This window comes from Carcharhinus amblyrhynchos, chromosome 18, assembly GCF_965287045.1.
Source record: "Carcharhinus amblyrhynchos chromosome 18, sCarAmb.v2.hapA, whole genome shotgun sequence".
Lineage (NCBI taxonomy): Eukaryota > Metazoa > Chordata > Chondrichthyes > Carcharhiniformes > Carcharhinidae > Carcharhinus > Carcharhinus amblyrhynchos.
In genome coordinates this window covers 37,968,607-37,985,818 of record NC_137341.1, presented here as the reverse complement: position 1 = coordinate 37,985,818, position 17,212 = coordinate 37,968,607, and the positions used below count along the sequence as shown (strand labels likewise).

At 41.6% G+C, this 17,212-nt stretch overlaps 1 protein-coding gene across 1 annotated transcript in view; it reads left to right on the top strand.

Annotated features, from left to right (window-relative positions):
• The window catches only part of prkar1b (protein kinase, cAMP-dependent, regulatory, type I, beta), a 157,210-nt gene that overhangs the window by 36,961 nt on the left and 103,037 nt on the right, over nt 1-17,212 (top strand). Inside the window, exons 3-4 of the mRNA XM_080206839.1 lie at nt 14,788-14,958; nt 16,888-16,979. Of these exons, the coding sequence (XP_080062965.1) occupies nt 14,788-14,958; nt 16,888-16,979 (263 nt within the window). The remainder of the gene's footprint in view (nt 1-14,787; nt 14,959-16,887; nt 16,980-17,212) is intronic.

The window sequence follows — 17,212 nt, the reverse complement described above, 5'->3', positions numbered from 1 at the left end:
ATTCCAACAAGGAAGGAAGTGATGTTAGATATGGTTCTAGAAAACTAAACAGAGTAGGTGGAATGTGTTACAGTAGAAAATTCTGTTAACAGTGACCACAAAATAAGTTTAAACTAATTACGAAGTCCAAAAAAAATTGAAGGTAAAATTGTTCAAAAGTGGCAGAGTGAGTTTCAGTTAAATTTGGAAAAGGCGATTTCAGAGTAGAGCAGTATTGAAGCAATGGAGGACATAGAGAAAAGATATAGTTCAAGTATAAACTAGACATATTTCTTTTGAAGACAAAAGAAAATGATTTCAAGACTAACTCATCCTGGATAACAAAGGAAATAAATGTTAAAATAAAGGGACAAATGACAGATGTCAGGGATAGGTTAGTTAATAAACAGCAAGATTATGGGAGGGAATTAAAGAAGTTAATGCGGGAGACAAATAGAGATTATTCGAAGATTAAGCGACAACATTAGATTGAACCCTGAAAGAGTTGACAAACATGTAAAGAGTGAGTGGTTTATTAGAAAAAAAGTTAGTCTATTAAGGACCCAAAGGGAAATCTTCCTGTAGGTGCAAAGAACATTGCAAAAGTACAAAAGGAGAACTTTGCATCTGCCTTCACAAAGAAAATGAGTAATGTGAAGATTCATATTAAAAAAGTAGTAGTAAGTGGTGGATAGGATGGTAATAGGTACCAAAAACGTACTCAAAATGTTAGCAGTTCTGAGTGTTGATAAATCATCTTCTAATTGGATTCCTGAAAGAAGCAAAAGCAGAAATTGATCTTTGGCTTTGATCACAATCTTTCAGCCTTCATCAGACATATTAGTTATGCTGGAGGCTTGTTGATATGTCGCTGTGACTTAAGAAAGGTGAAAAGGATAAAGCAGCAAACTACAGGTCAGTTAGCCTGGTGAGGAAGTTATTGGAAACCATTATGGGAGAGAAAATAAACTTTCATTTAGAAAGGCATGAGCTAATCAGGGAGAACTAGCATGGATTTGTTGAAGGTAAAATGTACAAATCTGTCTCATTAACTTGATTGAATTCTTTAAAGTAACAGGGAAGATTGAGCAACCTCATGTAGTGAATGTATAAATGGACTTGCAGAATATTTGACAAAGTGCTGCTTGGAAGGCTTATTTAGTAGATGTAACCCATGGAATTGAAGGGTCATGGACGTCTTTCACATTGGGAGATGATTTGCAGTGGTGTTCCCCAAAAGGAAAAGAAAGGTTTGAAAAATTTGCATTTATATAGTGCCTGTCATGGCCACCAGGATTCCCCAAGTGCTTTACAACCATTAAGCACTTCTGAAATGCAATTGTTGGAGAGTTGATTTGTGCACACCAAACTCCACAAGCAACAGTGATTAGATAATCTATTTTTATGATGCTGATTGAGGGATAGATATTGGCCAGAACATTGGGGGTAACTTTCTTGCTCTTTTTTGAAATAATACCAGGCATCTTTTGCATTCCACATGAGAGGGCAATCAGGACATCAGTTTATATCTCATCTGAAAGATGGGACTTCCAACAGTGCAGCAGTCCCTCGGTACAGCACTGGAATATTAGCCTTTATTCTCGTGCTCAAGTTTGAAGGTTAACTTGAACCCACAGCTCTGTCTCAGAGGCGTGAATGCTACCAACAAAGCTACAGCTAATAGACTAGAGTCAGGTTTGGGACTATTACCCTTGGTTGTAGGAAGTAGCAGTGTAGCATTTGCAGATGAGATGAAATTTAGGAAGCGGTAGATCGTGATGACTATAGTTATTGGCTTCAGGATGACATGGTTGGGATGTTGAAAAGAGTAACGAAAGTAAATTTTGCTCCTTTAAAGGGTGTGACTAGGGAATTGATAATGTAAACCAAGGAAATGGAAAATACAAATCATCCCAAGAATACTTGAAAATCACAAAGTAAAAGGGATGGAGGAACTTAAAACAATTGCCAGGGAAAAGGTACTGAGAAAACTATCAAAACTAAAGCCTGACAAGTCCCCTGAACCTAATGGCCTGCATCCTTGGATCGTAAATGAAGTGGCTGTAGAGGTAGTAGATGAATTGGTTGTGATCTTCCAAAATTTCCCAGATTCTGAAAAAGACCCAGTAGATTGGAAAATCACAAATGTAACACCTCTTTTCAGAAAAGGAAGGAGACACAAAACAGGAAACTATAGGCCAGGTAGCCTAACATCTGTCACAGAGAAAATAATTAAATCCATTATTAAGGAGGTAATACCAAGACACTTAGAAAATTGTAATACAATCAGGCAGCATCAACATGATTTTATGAAAGGGAAATCGTGTTTGACTATTTATTAGAGCTCTTTGGGGAACTAACAAGGCAAGGTGGATAAATGGAAACCTGTGGGTGTGGTGTACTTGGATTTCCAAAAGACTTTTGATAGGGTGCAACATTAAAGGTTACTGCACAATATAAGAGCTCATGGTATAAGAGGCGATATATTAGCAAATATCGAGGATTGATTACCTAAAAGGAAACAACTTGGGATAAATGAATCAGTTTCTAGTTGGCAATATGTAACCAGTGGAGTGCCACAGGTGTCAGTACTGGAGGCCTCGACTATTTAGAATCCGTATCAATGACTTAACTGAAAGGACTGAATGTTTGGCACCTAAATTTTCTGAAGACACAAAGATGGATAGGAAATGAAGTTGTGAATAGGACATTTGGAGTCTGCAAAGAGATATAGATAAAGTGAGTGGGCAAAAATTTTGGCAGATATATACGATGAGATAAAATGTGAACTTTTCTATCTTGACATGAAGAATAAAGCAGAATATGGTGTTTTAATAGAGAGGGACTGTGAAGCTCGATAGTGCAGAGAATCTTGATGACCTGGAACATGAATCACAACAAGTTAGTATGCTGATAGAACAAGTGATTAAGAAGGCAAATGGAATGATGTCATTATTTCAAGGGGAATAGAGAACAAAAGCAGGGAAATGTATAGGGTCTCAATCAACTTCTGGAACAATTCTTGTCAAAAAAAGGATATATATAAATGCATTGGAAGCATTCAGAGAACATTCACTCGATTGATTCCTAGGGCAAACCTTTATGATGAAAAGTTGAGCAGGTTGGGCATGTATTCATTGGAATTTAGAAGAATGATGGGTGATCTTATTGAAATCTATAAGATCCTGAGGGATTACAGCAGGGTGGATGATAAGTGGATGTTTTCCTCTTGCGGGGAAATTTAGAACCAGGGGACACAGTTTAATAATAAGGCTCTCCCATTTAAGATGACGTTGGGAGAATTTCTTTTCTGAGGGTTGTTAGTCTGTGAAATTCTCTTCCTCAGAAAATTTGAAGGCTGTGCTATTAAATATATTCAAGGCTGGGTTAGATAGATTTTAGATTAACAAGGGACTCGAAGAGTTATGGAGGGATACAGATAGAAAAGTGGACTTGGCGCCATAATCAGACCAACAGTGATCTTATCAAATGGTGGAGCAGGCTCAATGGGCTGGATGGCCTACTCCTTCTCCTATTGTGTCATGAAATAATCCGAAGCATGTCAAATGAAGTACAGTGTAGAGACATGTTGATGTACTTTGAGGAGACAAATTTAGAAACTCTTACTATATTACTGTTTATATCAAATATGATTGACCCTTTAAAATCTTTGTTGGCCCCTCTTTAAATATTTTCTATTTTATCTAGATATGTGGTAATTAAAGGCTCAATCTGCAATAAATGTTATAGTAATGTGTCTGTAAATACCTGGATTAATTCAGTCTCCCTTTATAAGTATGGACTATGGTACTTCTCCTAAATGGCCTATTCTCCAGTACTCTGGCATACATGTAAACTCAAGCCCTGAAATGTGGGGCCCGATTCTCCCATTGTGACCCACAATGAAGAGCTAGAAGAGGATATGAGAAGACTGTGGCAGGTAGGATCAAGGAGAACCGTAAAGCTTTTTATAGGTATGTCAAGAATAAAAGATTGGTTAGGGCAAGATTAGGGCCAGTCAGGGACAGTAGTGGGAAGTTGTATGTGGAGCCTCAAGAGATAAGAGAGGCACTAAATGAATATTTTTCGTCAGTATTCACGCAGGAAAAAGTCAATGTAGTCGAGGAGAATACTGAGATACAGGCTTTCAGACTAGAAGGGATTGAGGTACGTAAGGAGGAGGTGTTAGCAATTCTTGAGAATATGAAAATAGATAAGTCCCCTGGGCCGGATGGGATTTATCCTAGGATTCTCTGGGAGGCTAGAGAGGAGATTGCAGAGCCTTTGGCTTTGATCTTCATGTTGTCATTGGCTACAGGTATAGTGCCGGAAGACTGGAGGACAGCAAATGTTGTCCCCTTGTTCAATAAGGGGAGTAGAGACCATCCTGGGAATTATAGAGTGGTGAGCCTTACTTCTGTTGTGGGCAAAGTTCTGGAAAGAATTATGAGAGAGAGGATTTATAATCATCTAGAGAGAAATAAATTGATTAGGGATAGTCAACACGGTTTTGTGAAGGGAGGTCGTGCCTCATGAACCTTATCGAGTTATTTGAGAAGGTGACCAAAGAGGTGGATAAGAGTAAGGCAGTTGACGTAGTGTATATGGATTTTAGCAAAACGTTTGATAAGGTTCCCCATGGTAGGCTACTGCAGAAAATGCAGATGCATGGGATTGAGGGTGATTTAGCAGTTTGGATCAGGAATTGGCCAGCTGATAGAAGACAGAGGGTGTTGGTTGATGGGAAATATTCAACGTGGAGTTCAGTTACTAGTGGTGTGCCTCAGGGATCTGTTTTGGGGCCACTGCTATTTGTCATTTTTATAAATGACCTAGATGAGGATGTAGAAGGATGGGTTAGTAAATTTGCTGACGACACCAAAGTTGGAGGAGTTGTAGACAATGAGGATGGATGGTACAGTTTGCAGAGGGCCATAGATAAGCTGCAGAGCTTGCCTGAGAGGTGGCAAATGGAGTTTAATGTGGAAAAGCGTGAGGTGATTCACTTTGGTAAGAGTAACAGGAATACAGAATACAGGGCTAAAGGAAGGACTCTTGGTAGTGTCGACGAGCAGAGAGATCTCAGTGTACATGTGCATAGATCCCTGAAAGTTGGCACCCAGGTTGAAAAGTTTGTTAAGAGGGCGTACAGTGTGTTAGCTTTTATTGGTAGAGGGATTGAACTTCGGAGCCATGAGATCATGTTGCAACTGTACAAAACTCTGGTGCGGCCACACTTGGAGTATTGCATACAGTTCTGGTCACCGCATTATAAGAAAGATGTGGAAGCGTTGGAAAGGGTGCAGAGGGGTTTACCAGGATGTTGCCTGGTTTGTTGGGAAGATTTTATGAGGAAAGGCTGAGGGACTTGAGGTTATTTTCGTTAGAGAGAAGGTTAAGAGGTGACCTAATTGAGGCATACAAAGATGATCAGAGGATTAGATAGGGTGGACAGTGAGAGCCTTTTTCCTCAGATGGTGATGGCTAAAACGAGAGGTCATAGCTTTAAATTGAGGGGTGGTAATTATAGGACGGATGTCAGAGGTAGGTTCTTTACTCTGAGGGTAGTAAGGGCGTGGAATGCCCTGCCTGCAGCAGTCATGGACTTGCCAACTTTAAGGGCGTTCAAATGGTCGGTGGATAGGCATATGGATAACATTGGAATAGTTTAGGTTAGAGGGTCATTAGATTGGTTCCACTGGTCGGCGCAACATCGAGGGCCGAAGGGCCTGTACTGCACTGTTATGTTCTATGTTCTACAACTTTTCTGGCGGGTCCCGTTGGGAGAATTGCGTCATTGACCCTTTTCCGGGATTTGCGCATGCGCCCGGAATGCATGTGCGTCTGCCAGAGCTGGAAAACAATAGCAGCCCAGACCATGCTGGAAACCAGTGGGAAGAGAGGTAAGTGATTTGAATCTTTTTTTTAATGTAATTTAAATATGTTTTGCATGTGATTATTGGCCCCGGCGCAGAACTTTCTGCGCCCAATAAAATCTCCCATCTTGCTAGGAGTACTTCATTCCAGCAAGGTTTAGAGTAGCTCTCCAGATTTGAGGAACTAACGGGAGCCCCCACTGGAATGAAGAGGCGGAATCGGGGCCCTTCAGGGGCTCGGGTGGTGGAGGGTGCATGGGCACCCCGACAGTGCCAGCCTATGCCCCCAGCACTGCACAAGGAGCAAAATGCCCATGCCTTGGGGTCATCTTGGCACTCCCTACCAGGCACTGGGTAGTGCCAAGGGTGCAGGTCTATTGTTGACGGGGCCTAGGGGCGATTGGTGGGGGTGGGGGGTCTGCTGCCACTCTGCATGACGATAGGTCTGGGCTGGAGATAGGCCAGCAATAGGGGCAGGGTGAAGGGGAGTGATGGTCTGCCGGGAGGGTTGGGGGAGAGGGGATGGGTGCCACTGCTGGGAGGTAGGGGTGGGCTGGACATCAGGGTGCTCTAAGGCAGGGAGCAGTCAGGGCTGGCCTGGGAATTGTTGTGAGGATCACAATCCGGCCGTGAGGAGGGCTGGAGGGGCAGCACTGTGGGGTCCCGGGCTGGCCAGCGTGCACAGAGTTCCGGAGCTGTCAGACTCCGAAGTGAATCGTCCCCGACTCTCTGGATTTTTAATGAGATTCCCGAATGTGACCTCTGCAGTGCACAGAGGGGTGATTCGGTCTAAAGTTGCACTGAAAAACAGATGTGATCTAAAAGTTTTCCCACCAATTCAGCACTTTTGGGAGAATCACCCCCATGATTTCTAGGAACTTTGCAATATCCTCCCTTGTTTTCCTTGGGATCATGGGAAGTATCCTGTTGAGCTTTGATGCTTCATCTAGTTTAACAAACTTATCTAAAAGTCCATTTTGTCACAGCATTGCTCATCTAACTCTTAATCACCAAAATAAAATTATAAATAACAGTTATTATTTAGTATAATTTAATCACTGGAATTGGAATGTTTTCAAGAACTCATCTTGTGATTGAGCTGATATAAAATTGAAAATTGCTAAGCAGAGAGACATGTTGTCAAAGCTTTTCATCTTCCATTCATCAGGGCGAATGCGAGAATGCCACATTTCAGACAATCAACAATTTATGCTCCAGGAGAAAAATGTGCTTAACGGTTGGCAAGTTGACTCTGGCTGAGGTGTTGCCATTGAGGAATAGACAGGGTCCCCAAGCTCCCAGTAATTCAAAAAAGACTCAAGGCTTGAACATATTCCTTTTGATTGCAGTGAATGGGTCCCTGTGTCTGAACGTATGTCCTTTCTAGCATCACTTCGGTTGGTTGTTAACATAGCTATTAGGCAGTCAGGATAAATTTGAAAGCGATTGCAGTTCTCATTAAGACTGTATTTTTCCTCAACATATGAGTTATAGATCTATGATAGCATGTCAACTTCAATAGTGCAATGATGTAGTCTTCATAATTTTTCTGTTCACAAAAGTTTAACCAAATTTGGTACTCTCATTCATTGCCATTGCCAGGCAGTAGCCGAATGGTATTGTTGTTGAGTTGGTAATCCAGCAACCCAAGGTAATTCTCTGTAGACCATGGCTCAAATCTTGCCATATCAGATGGTGAAGTATGAATCTAATAAAACCTACAACTAAAACTAATCTAAAAATAATGATGAAACCATTGCCTTATTTCATATACTTAGGAGGAGGAACTACAAAGGTTGTATTTGTCGCAAGGCTGATACTATTCTGGAAAAAAATGGACATAAGATCGCAAATATATCTGAATGTTGCCATGAATTTATTAATATTGTATCATAATTATATATCAGTTTTAGCAGAATGTTCTGAAATTGTATTTTCCTGAAAAAAAAGTGAGGTTTTGATTTTTAGATAGCTTGACATTTAATGATTATTTTTGTGTGGTAAATTACTTAATGGCGTGAAGCAATATTGCACATTTTCACATTGTGGTTTTAAGATTGCATATGATTTATTTTTAATGTAGGAATCTTCAACAGCGACACCACCCCCCCACCAAAAACTGTGACTTAGAGGCTTTGAGCAAACTGCTTTACCTACGTAACTTGAAACATACGTATGAGCAGCCTGAGATAACTTTTCCCTTACACTTTTTCCCACCCTTGATCTCCGTTCAGTTCATCCCAGTGTAATACAATGGTCGTTGCCCCTCTGGTTCCTTGTGTGCACTTTCAGATATTTAGATTTTTTGAAAATTCCATTCTTCCATCATTTCCATAAGGAAGGCATTGGAAGAACATTTGATAGTAGATTTGAAGCTGTTGATTTATGCTTTGAACAAGCTTTTGCCAAGTTGTTATTGCCAGTTTGAAATAACTAGACCACCCCCCGACAAAGGAAAGTGCACACAACGCAGAATTTCAAAGTTGAAATGATCAGCAATAAGGCACTGTTATCCTTATTTGGAACTTCATTGGAAACTCGCTATTTCCTTTATTGCTTCTTGGAGGAGCTTGACTACTATATTTTTTAATTCCTGGCTTTGCTGCAAGCCATCTTCCTAAACTCTTCCCCTGTCTCTCCATCCTTAACTTTGAACAATAAGTGTGAGGAGCTCTTGGACTTCTTTGGGCTATCTCAATCACAATGACAATCAGCTGCCTCTGCTACATCAGGTCCTTCCCTTAACCCATCTGGCCAAACTTCCATTAATGCTCACCAGTCTCCCCTCCTGGTCCTCAACCTGAATTTGCATATTTCTCTAGTTATTCTTCCATTTCCCCATATGCCCCCTCTGCTTTTTGAGCTAATCTTGTTCATGAGACCCACCTCCTGTTCCCTCAATCCTATTCCCACTAAACTACTGATCTCCCAACTTTCTCTCCTGGCCCCCTTGATGGCCAGTATAGTAAACAATTCTCCCTTGAGGTGTTGTTCCTCTTTCCTTTAAATCTGCCATTATCACCCCTCTCTTCAAACAATCAATCCTTGAATCCACTGTTCTTGTAAGGTATCATTCTGTGTTCAACCTTACTTTCCACTCAAGTTTTTGGATGTGTTGCTTCCAAAATCCATTCCCATTGTTCCAGTTTCTACCCTGCTGTACTAATCAAAGTCACAAATGACATCCTATGTGCCTGTGCCAAAGGTAAACAGATCCTCCCTGCCCTCTTCAACCTGTCTGCAGCCTTTGACATGGTTCACCACTCCAACTCCTCTCCACTGCCACCCGGCTTTGTCGGACTGCTTCGGGTGATTGCGTTCTCATTGATCGAATTGTGGTTAGAGAATTACTTGCAGTGACTTCACTCTTGGACCATTACCTCTGGTGAACCCCCAAGCATCTATCCTTGGCCCGAGCCAACATTATTCGAAGGCATGGTGTAATATTTCACGTGTATACTGGCAACAACCATCTATATCTGGCACCACATCTTCCGATTTTCCATTTGGCTAAATTATCAAACTGCTTTTATGAAGTCTAGTGCTAGATGAGCAGAAATGTCCTCAAATGAAATATTGGAAAGACTATTTTCTGTCCCTGCTCCAAACTACAAAGTCTATCACTTTTCCAGGCAACAGTTTGAAATTAAGCCAGTCTGTTCCCAACATTGATGTAATATCTGATTCTAAAATGAGCTTCTGACCTCCTATTCATGCCATCACTGAGACTGCCTATTTCTACCTCAGTCACTTTTCCCCTATTTCAGTTCATCTAATGCTGAAACCCTCATAAATGCCTTCATTCGGATTGGTGGTTGGTGATTAGTGGAGTGCCCCAGGGATCGGTGCTGGGGCCTCAGCTATTTACCATTTATGTAGATGATCTGGAGGAGGGAGCCGAGTGTAAGGTGTCAAAATTTGCTGATGACACAAAGATAAGTGGAACAGCAAATTGTGCGGAGGGTGTGGAAAGTCTGCAGAGGGATCTAGATAGGCTGAGCGAGTGGGCGAGGACCTGACAGATAGAATACAATGTTGGCAAGTGTGAGGTTTTCCACTTTGGTAGGAAGAACTACTACTTACAGGGCGAGAACCTGCAGCATGCTACGGTGCAGAGGGACCTGGGGGTCCTTGTGCATGAGTCGCAAAAACCCAGCCTATAGGTGCAGCAGATAGTCAGGAAGGCAAATGGGATGCTGGCCTTCATAGCGAGGGGAATTGAATATAAAAGTAGGGAGGTCTTGCTGCAACTGTACAGGGCACTGGTGAGGCCGCAGCTGATGTACTGTGTGCAGTTTTGGTCGCCGCACTTGCGCAAGGATATTTTGGCCTTGGAGGGAGTGCAGAGGAGGTTCACTAGGCTGATGCCAGAGTTGAGGGGGTTGAGCTATGAGGAGAGGCTGAATAGACTGGGCTTGTACTTGTTAGAGTTTAGAAGGATGAGGGGAGATCTCATTGAGACATATAAGATGATGAAAGGGATGGATAGGGTAGAGGTGGAGAGGTTCTTCCCGCTCAGAAAGGACAGCAGGACTAGAAGGCACAGCCTCAAGATAAGGGGGGGCAGTTTAGGGCAGAGTTGAGGAGGAACTTCTTCACTCAAAGGATGGTGAATCTCTGGAATTCTCTGCCCGTTGAAGTGGTGGAGGCTACCTCGCTAAATATATTTAAGACGCGGGTAGATAGGTTTTTGGTAGGCAAGGGAAGTAAGGGTTATGGGGAGAAAGCGGGAAAGTGGAACTGAGCGACTTCAGATCAGCCATGATCTTATTGAATGGCGGGGCAGGCTCGAAGGGCTGGATGGCCTACTCCTGCTCCTATTTCTTATGTTCTTATATGTTCTTATACTGCAATAGTTGAGTCTAGCAGTAATACCAATGGCTGGGTCTTCTGCATTCTACACCATCCCTCCCCCCCCAAATTAATTTGAGGCCATCCAAAGCTCTGCTTCTGGTGTCTTAACTTGCAATGGGTCCCATTTTCTTATCATACCTGTCCTCTTTGAACTATATTGCTCCTGGTCAAGCAACATGTCAAATTTGAAATTGTCTTCCTTGTTTTCAAATCCCTCCATGGTCTTGCTCTTCATTACCCTATCTCTTTAATCTCTACCCCAGCCCCACAACCCTCTGAGATATCTGTGCTCTCCTAATTCTGGCCTCTTGTGCATACCCAATTATAATTGCTTCAACATTGATGGCCATGCTTTCAGTTGCTTTGGTCCCAAGCTCTGGCATTTGCTCTTTACACCATCTCCTCTCAACTTCGCTTTCCTCCTTTAAGCTGCTCCTTAAAATCTACCTCTTTGACCTAGCTTTTGGTCATCTTGCCTATATCATCTTATGTGACTCAGTATCATACTTTGTTTTGTAATACTCCTATGAAGTGTTTTGTGATGTTTTATTATGTAAAAGGAGGTATATAAATCTACATGGTAGTATGGAAGCCCCTATATTTTGCTATGTCATCATGTGGAGCAAAGTAATGTAAATTCTTCCTATGTTGAAGCATCTGAGAGAGATCTTTGATGTGATTTTTTTTTCTGCAAAATTCAAATGGCTTGATTCAGATCAACAATATGAAGTGGATGCTTTGCAGAAAACTGAGTGAAAATGGGTAGCTTTTTAATAAGCTTAGAGCCTTGGATCAGACATAAACATTGATTCAATCACCGGTCACTCTGAGGGAAGCACGAATGTAACAAATAAAAGATCTTTATTGAATTTGTGGAATTGCAATCGAGAAAATTTACGTGGTTGCAAAGAAATAAAAATAATACTTTTTGTGCAATAAATATGCATTACTGCCCTGTGAGCAATATGCAATTATTTCAGCAACTTGGAAAACCATGTGGTTATAGTTTATACAGATAACTGTGCTGTTAAATGAATTCCTGTTGGTGACCTCAACTATTAAAAACTGTTAAACATCGCACACCTTAAGTTACACTTTGCAACAGGCACCCACATTGCTTTAGGTATAATGAAGAGTTTTAGAAAGTAAATCAGAAATTTTTGACGATTGAACTTACCTTCACATATTTCTAGTAGGGAAGAATAGTTCATTGTCATAAAAAGTGGATGAGATGTTTACTGCAGTGAGCTGTGGGCAAAAATACTGCATGCTTTGTTTGGTAACTGTGTTGGAGGAAAGCATGTAAACATAGCTGAAACCTCACAAGAGGTTATTGCAGAAGGTCAGGGGACATGGAGTTGGGGGTAGGGTGTTAGCGTGAATAGAGGATTGGTTGTCAAATAGGAGGCAGAGAGTGGGGGTCAATGGGTGCTATTCGGATTGGCGGTTGGTGACTAGTGGGGTGCCCCAGGGGTCGGTGCTGGGGCCTCAGCTATTTACCATTTATATAGATGATCTGGAGGAGGGAACCGAGTGCAGGGTGTCGAAATTTGCTGATGACACCAAGATTGGGGGAAAGGCAAATTGTGCGGAGGGTGTGGAGAGTCTGCAGAAGGATCTAGATAGGCTGGGCGAATGGGCCAGGAAATGGCAAATGGAATTTAATGTTGGCAAGTGTGAGGTGGTCCACTTTGGTAGGAAGAATGGTAGGAAGGACTATTACTTATGGGGCGAAAAACTGCAGCAGGCAACGGTGCAGAGGGACCTCGGGGTCCTTGTGCATGAGTCGCAAAAACCCAGCTTGCAGGTGCAGCAGGTGGTCAGGAAGGCGAATGGGATGCTGGCCTTCATAGCGAGGGGGATTGAATATAAAAGTAGGGAGGTCTTGCTGCAGCTGTATAGGGCATTGGTGAGGCCGCAGCTGGAGTACTGTGTGCAGTTTTGGGCGCCGCACCTGCGCAAGGATATTTTGGCCCTGGAGGGAGTGCAGAGGAGGTTTACTAGGCTGATACCGGAGTTGAGGGGATTGAGCTATGAGGAGAGGCTGAATAAACTAGGCTTGTACTCGTTAGAGTTTAGAAGAATGAGGGGAGATCTCATTGAGACGTATAAGATAATGAATGGGATGGATAGGATAGAGGTGGAGAGACTCTTCCCGCTCAAAAAAGACAGTAGGACTAGGGGGCACAGCCTCAAGATAAAGGGGAGGCGGTTTAGAACGGAGTTGAGGAGGAACTTCTTCACTCAAAGGGTGGTGAATCTCTGGAATTCTCTGCCCGTTGAAGTGGTGGAGGCTGCCTCGCTAAATATTTTTAAGAAGCGGGTTGATGGGTTCTTGATAAGAGAGGGGATTAAGGGTTATGGGGAGAGGGCGGGAAAGTGGAACTGAGCCACAACAGATCAGCCATGATCTTATTGAATGGCGGGGCAGGCTCGAAGGGCTAGATGGCCTACTCCTGCTCCTATTTCTTATGTTCTTATGTTCTTATGTTCTTATTTGCCAGAATGTTGTGAGAAATGGTGCTCTGTTATCTGTGTGGGTTACATGTGTAGAAACTAGGCGGGTTCAGCAAGAAATTAAGGAATCAAAATGGTTTTTTTAAAGCGATTTCAATATTGCTGATTTTAAAATTGAGTTTTATTGCTAAACCTGGTTGGTTTGAATATTAACTGGCTGGAAAATCATTGTTACAAGGTTAAAATTTGGTCTCATGTGGCTCAGTGGTTGCATTTTTGCTGTGAGTTGGAACTTGGTGGTTTCAAAACTCATTCCAGAGACTTGATCTAATCTATACACAACTGTTGTGCTGAGGCAATGTAGCACTGTCACTGGGGGTCTTCTTTTGGATGAAGTTTTAAAGCGAGATTTAAAAAAAAATTTTACTCCACCCTTAAAGTTACAAAGCCAATGCTCAGAATGGACCAGGCAAATCCATTCCTGGCTTGCTCCAAAAACAAAGATCCAATGGAATCCAGTTCATGGTCCCCACAAGATCCAAGCTGACAAGATGAATCATTGCACCCCATCTTGGGCTTGATCTTAGCTAAAAGGCTGAGATCCAGTCTGCCCATGGTACTGTCCAGAGTTGAATAGGGTATGTTCCCTTTTCTTCTTGCTCTGCCACTTTTTGTTCAGTTCACATCCAACCAATTTAGTTAATTGTCCTGGTCAGTAATAATCACTCGCCCAACACCTTGTCGTAGCTTACTGTATGAAAATTGGCTGCTGCCTTGTCTAATATAAAGCAGTGCCTTCAGTTCAGTAGTACTGACAGTAATTGATTGTAAAGCACTTTGAGATGGCCTGAGATTGGCGAAGGTGCTGTATGGATGCAAATTTTTCTTTTCTTTGTCTCTAAAACCTCTTGAGCACTGCGGTTTTGGGCTCCACACTAGGAAAGGTACTGATGCAGTAGAGGAGGTATAGTGCGATTGTCTAAGATAGGGCCTGGTATGAGGAATGAGGAAAAAGCTTTGAAAAATTGGGATTCTTGCTTAGAATATATAAGATTTCAGAATGACTTGATGGAGATATTTAGAATTGTGCATATTGGAGCAGAATAAATAGAACAGGCTCCTATCATGAGTGAGATTTCTACATCAAAAGGGACATAATGTAAGTAATCTAGAGAAAAAGAACCATATTACACTCATGATTCTGAACTGAAATGCACTGTTGGAGTTAATGTTTAAAGAAAGCTTGAAAAATGGAGGGATATGGGAACAGAATAGGCACATGGAAATTAGGACTGTTACTTATGTGGAGGATCATTGGTTGGGTTGAAAGGCCAATAGGCCTTTCTTGGTGTGCTTTCTATGGAAGCCATAAGAATTAATGTATTAACCAAAGAGCTTGTGAATTGAGACATCAGTGGAGTCCAAAAAGGGAAGATTGCCCTTTTTTAGTGAATGGCATAATAACCATTGTCGTTGATAAGTTACTATTTAGCATTAAACAGTTGCCTTAAATTCCTAAATTGGGGATATGAGAAACTCCATACGCTGGTATTTTACCTAACTGTATTAAAACAGTGTTCTTCCATATATATGTATTCACCTTTTTCTTGTCCAATTATAGGAAGAATGTAAACAAATCCTGGCACGTCAGAAGTCCAATTCTCAGTCAGACTCTCATGATGATGAGATTTCACCACCACCTCCAAACCCAGTTGTAAAAGCCAGACACAGAAGGGGTGGAGTGAGTGCTGAAGTATATACTGAAGAAGATGCAGTATCTTATGTTCGAAAGGTATGACATCAGTTTGTATTTTTATTGAAGTATAAGTTGATGGAATATTATTAGTTTGACCTGAATCTAAGCTTTTTGAAAACAATTTGCTATTTTGGCACAAATCTTCAGATTTCTACTTAGAGACCCAAAAAGAGTAAGAAAAATGTGTTTTCTGTATAAGTGTAGTGATCAGGATCCTCTAGTCATGTTAATCCTTCTCAAAAGAGTCGGGGTTTATGTTGTGAGTATTTGCTCTGTGGAGTAAACAGCAGCACTTCATAGAAAATTAAGTGGACACAAAATAGCTATCTTTACTTAATCATCCCTCAGGCATTATTTTTTAAGAAATCTGGAACCCAAACTTTCCATTCTCTCATAAGTAGATGATTATCTATGGGAGTGAACAGGTTTGAGGTGGAGGGGTTGATGATGAAGGAGAAGCTGCTGAAAGTGTGAGGTTGTGTGTGAATGTAATGTTCAAAATATCCATTGTCATATAATGATTGGGTACAACTTTATGTCCAGAATTCTTCATGTATCAACTCTTAATTTTTATTCTGCTGGAGCCAGGTGAGTTCAGATTGCACGGAGAGGACAGAAAAATAATTTAAGAAATTCCAGCACTTTGTTGAAACTTCATGACTGTTGTTATGGGATGCTATTTATAGAGCAAGAAATCTCACAACACTAGGTTAAAGTCCAACAGGTTTGGGAAATTGGGAGAGTTGGGAAATTGCCTTTCCTTTGAGTTTTTATCAGCAGCACAAACAGTCCATAATTTTGATGATAATCAGTGTGAAATTCAAGTCTGATTCAGAAAGGTCATGAGTATGGCTGTGATAAGAGGGGGAAGTATTGGACCATTCCACAAAATGTTTATGGTGATGTTGCATAGTGCTTTCCTAACTTAAAACAGTTGGTACTTGCCTTGAACACAAAATTCACCATCAATCTCTTCCCTCCCCCATCTTAAAAAGGTGTTTGATGCAGTTTTCCTTACCTTTTTTGCACTTCACTGTTGTGAAGCATTATGCCTTTACGTTTAGTTTTTCTCTTAATTGCCTGGCTGGCATGGGCAACTTGGTGTGAGAAATTGCAGATGTGAATCCTTGTGTGCCTGACCATTTGTTTTATCAGTGTATTCAATTATGGATAGAATTCTCCTATTTCCTCCCTGCAGCTGAACAGGATTCAGTAGGTGCCCCAAAGATTAGTTTTACGTCGGTGTGAATTTCCTGTGTAATTTTCTGTTGATGCCCATCATGGCGGATTAGGAAACTTCCTGGAGACCGGTGTGAAACTGGTTTGCATCCCACTAATGGGCTGACGGTCGAAGTCCGAACACCCGGGTCCAATTCTGTGTGGTGCCAGCGAGAAAATACGCCAGTGCAAAACACATTTGGAACAATGTGACGTGCAGATGTCGGACTCAGCTGAACAGTACATGGGGCTGCCTCCAGAAGTCTGGGTGGAAGCTGCTAGCAACCCTAGAACACCACAGCAGTGGGTAAGTGGTTGGGAGGGGGGGGAGGAAAAAAAGAAGCATCTACTGGTGGATGTTCCAGATTCAGTGTCCTGGAGAGAGTCCATTTTCCGGCCTCAGAATGTTCCCGGAGATCCATCTTCATTTTCAGGTCCATCTTCTTGCGTCAATAGTGTCAGTGATGTTGGGAGCACATTTTCAATATGATGCCTGGAGAGTATGGTGGACTGTGTGTCATATGGTCTGCCAAACCACCGAATATGGTGCAAAACATATGTTTCCCATCAAGCTTTGCAGTGGGAAGCACTCCATGTTCTTATCCCTGCTACAGGAATTCTGACTTGTGCATTGAAAAACATACTATTTCTGAAAATCCTGATATGCCTTGATAACTTGCATGTCAATTAGCGATGTGCTGCTTTATCAACGATAATCTGATTTCATTGCCCTCTACTGTTTCATAGGTTATACCTAAGGACTACAAGACGATGACTGCACTGGCAAAAGCTATTTCCAAGAATGTTCTTTTTGCACATCTTGATGACAATGAACGAAGGTAGGAGGATTACTGGATGACATACAAACATTTGTTCTTGAAGTTAACAGTTTTATTTCTTTCTTGTAGTTTTTATTGCCTTTTATTGTGTCCTCTAATCTTGTCACTGCTTGAAAACAGGTTACAATATTAATGTGAATGTGCCCTATTAGGTTTAGCTATTAATTGGGGCCAGGTTGAATAAAGGTTAATGAGCAACATTTATTATATTTTACCCTTCACTGTGTTTATAC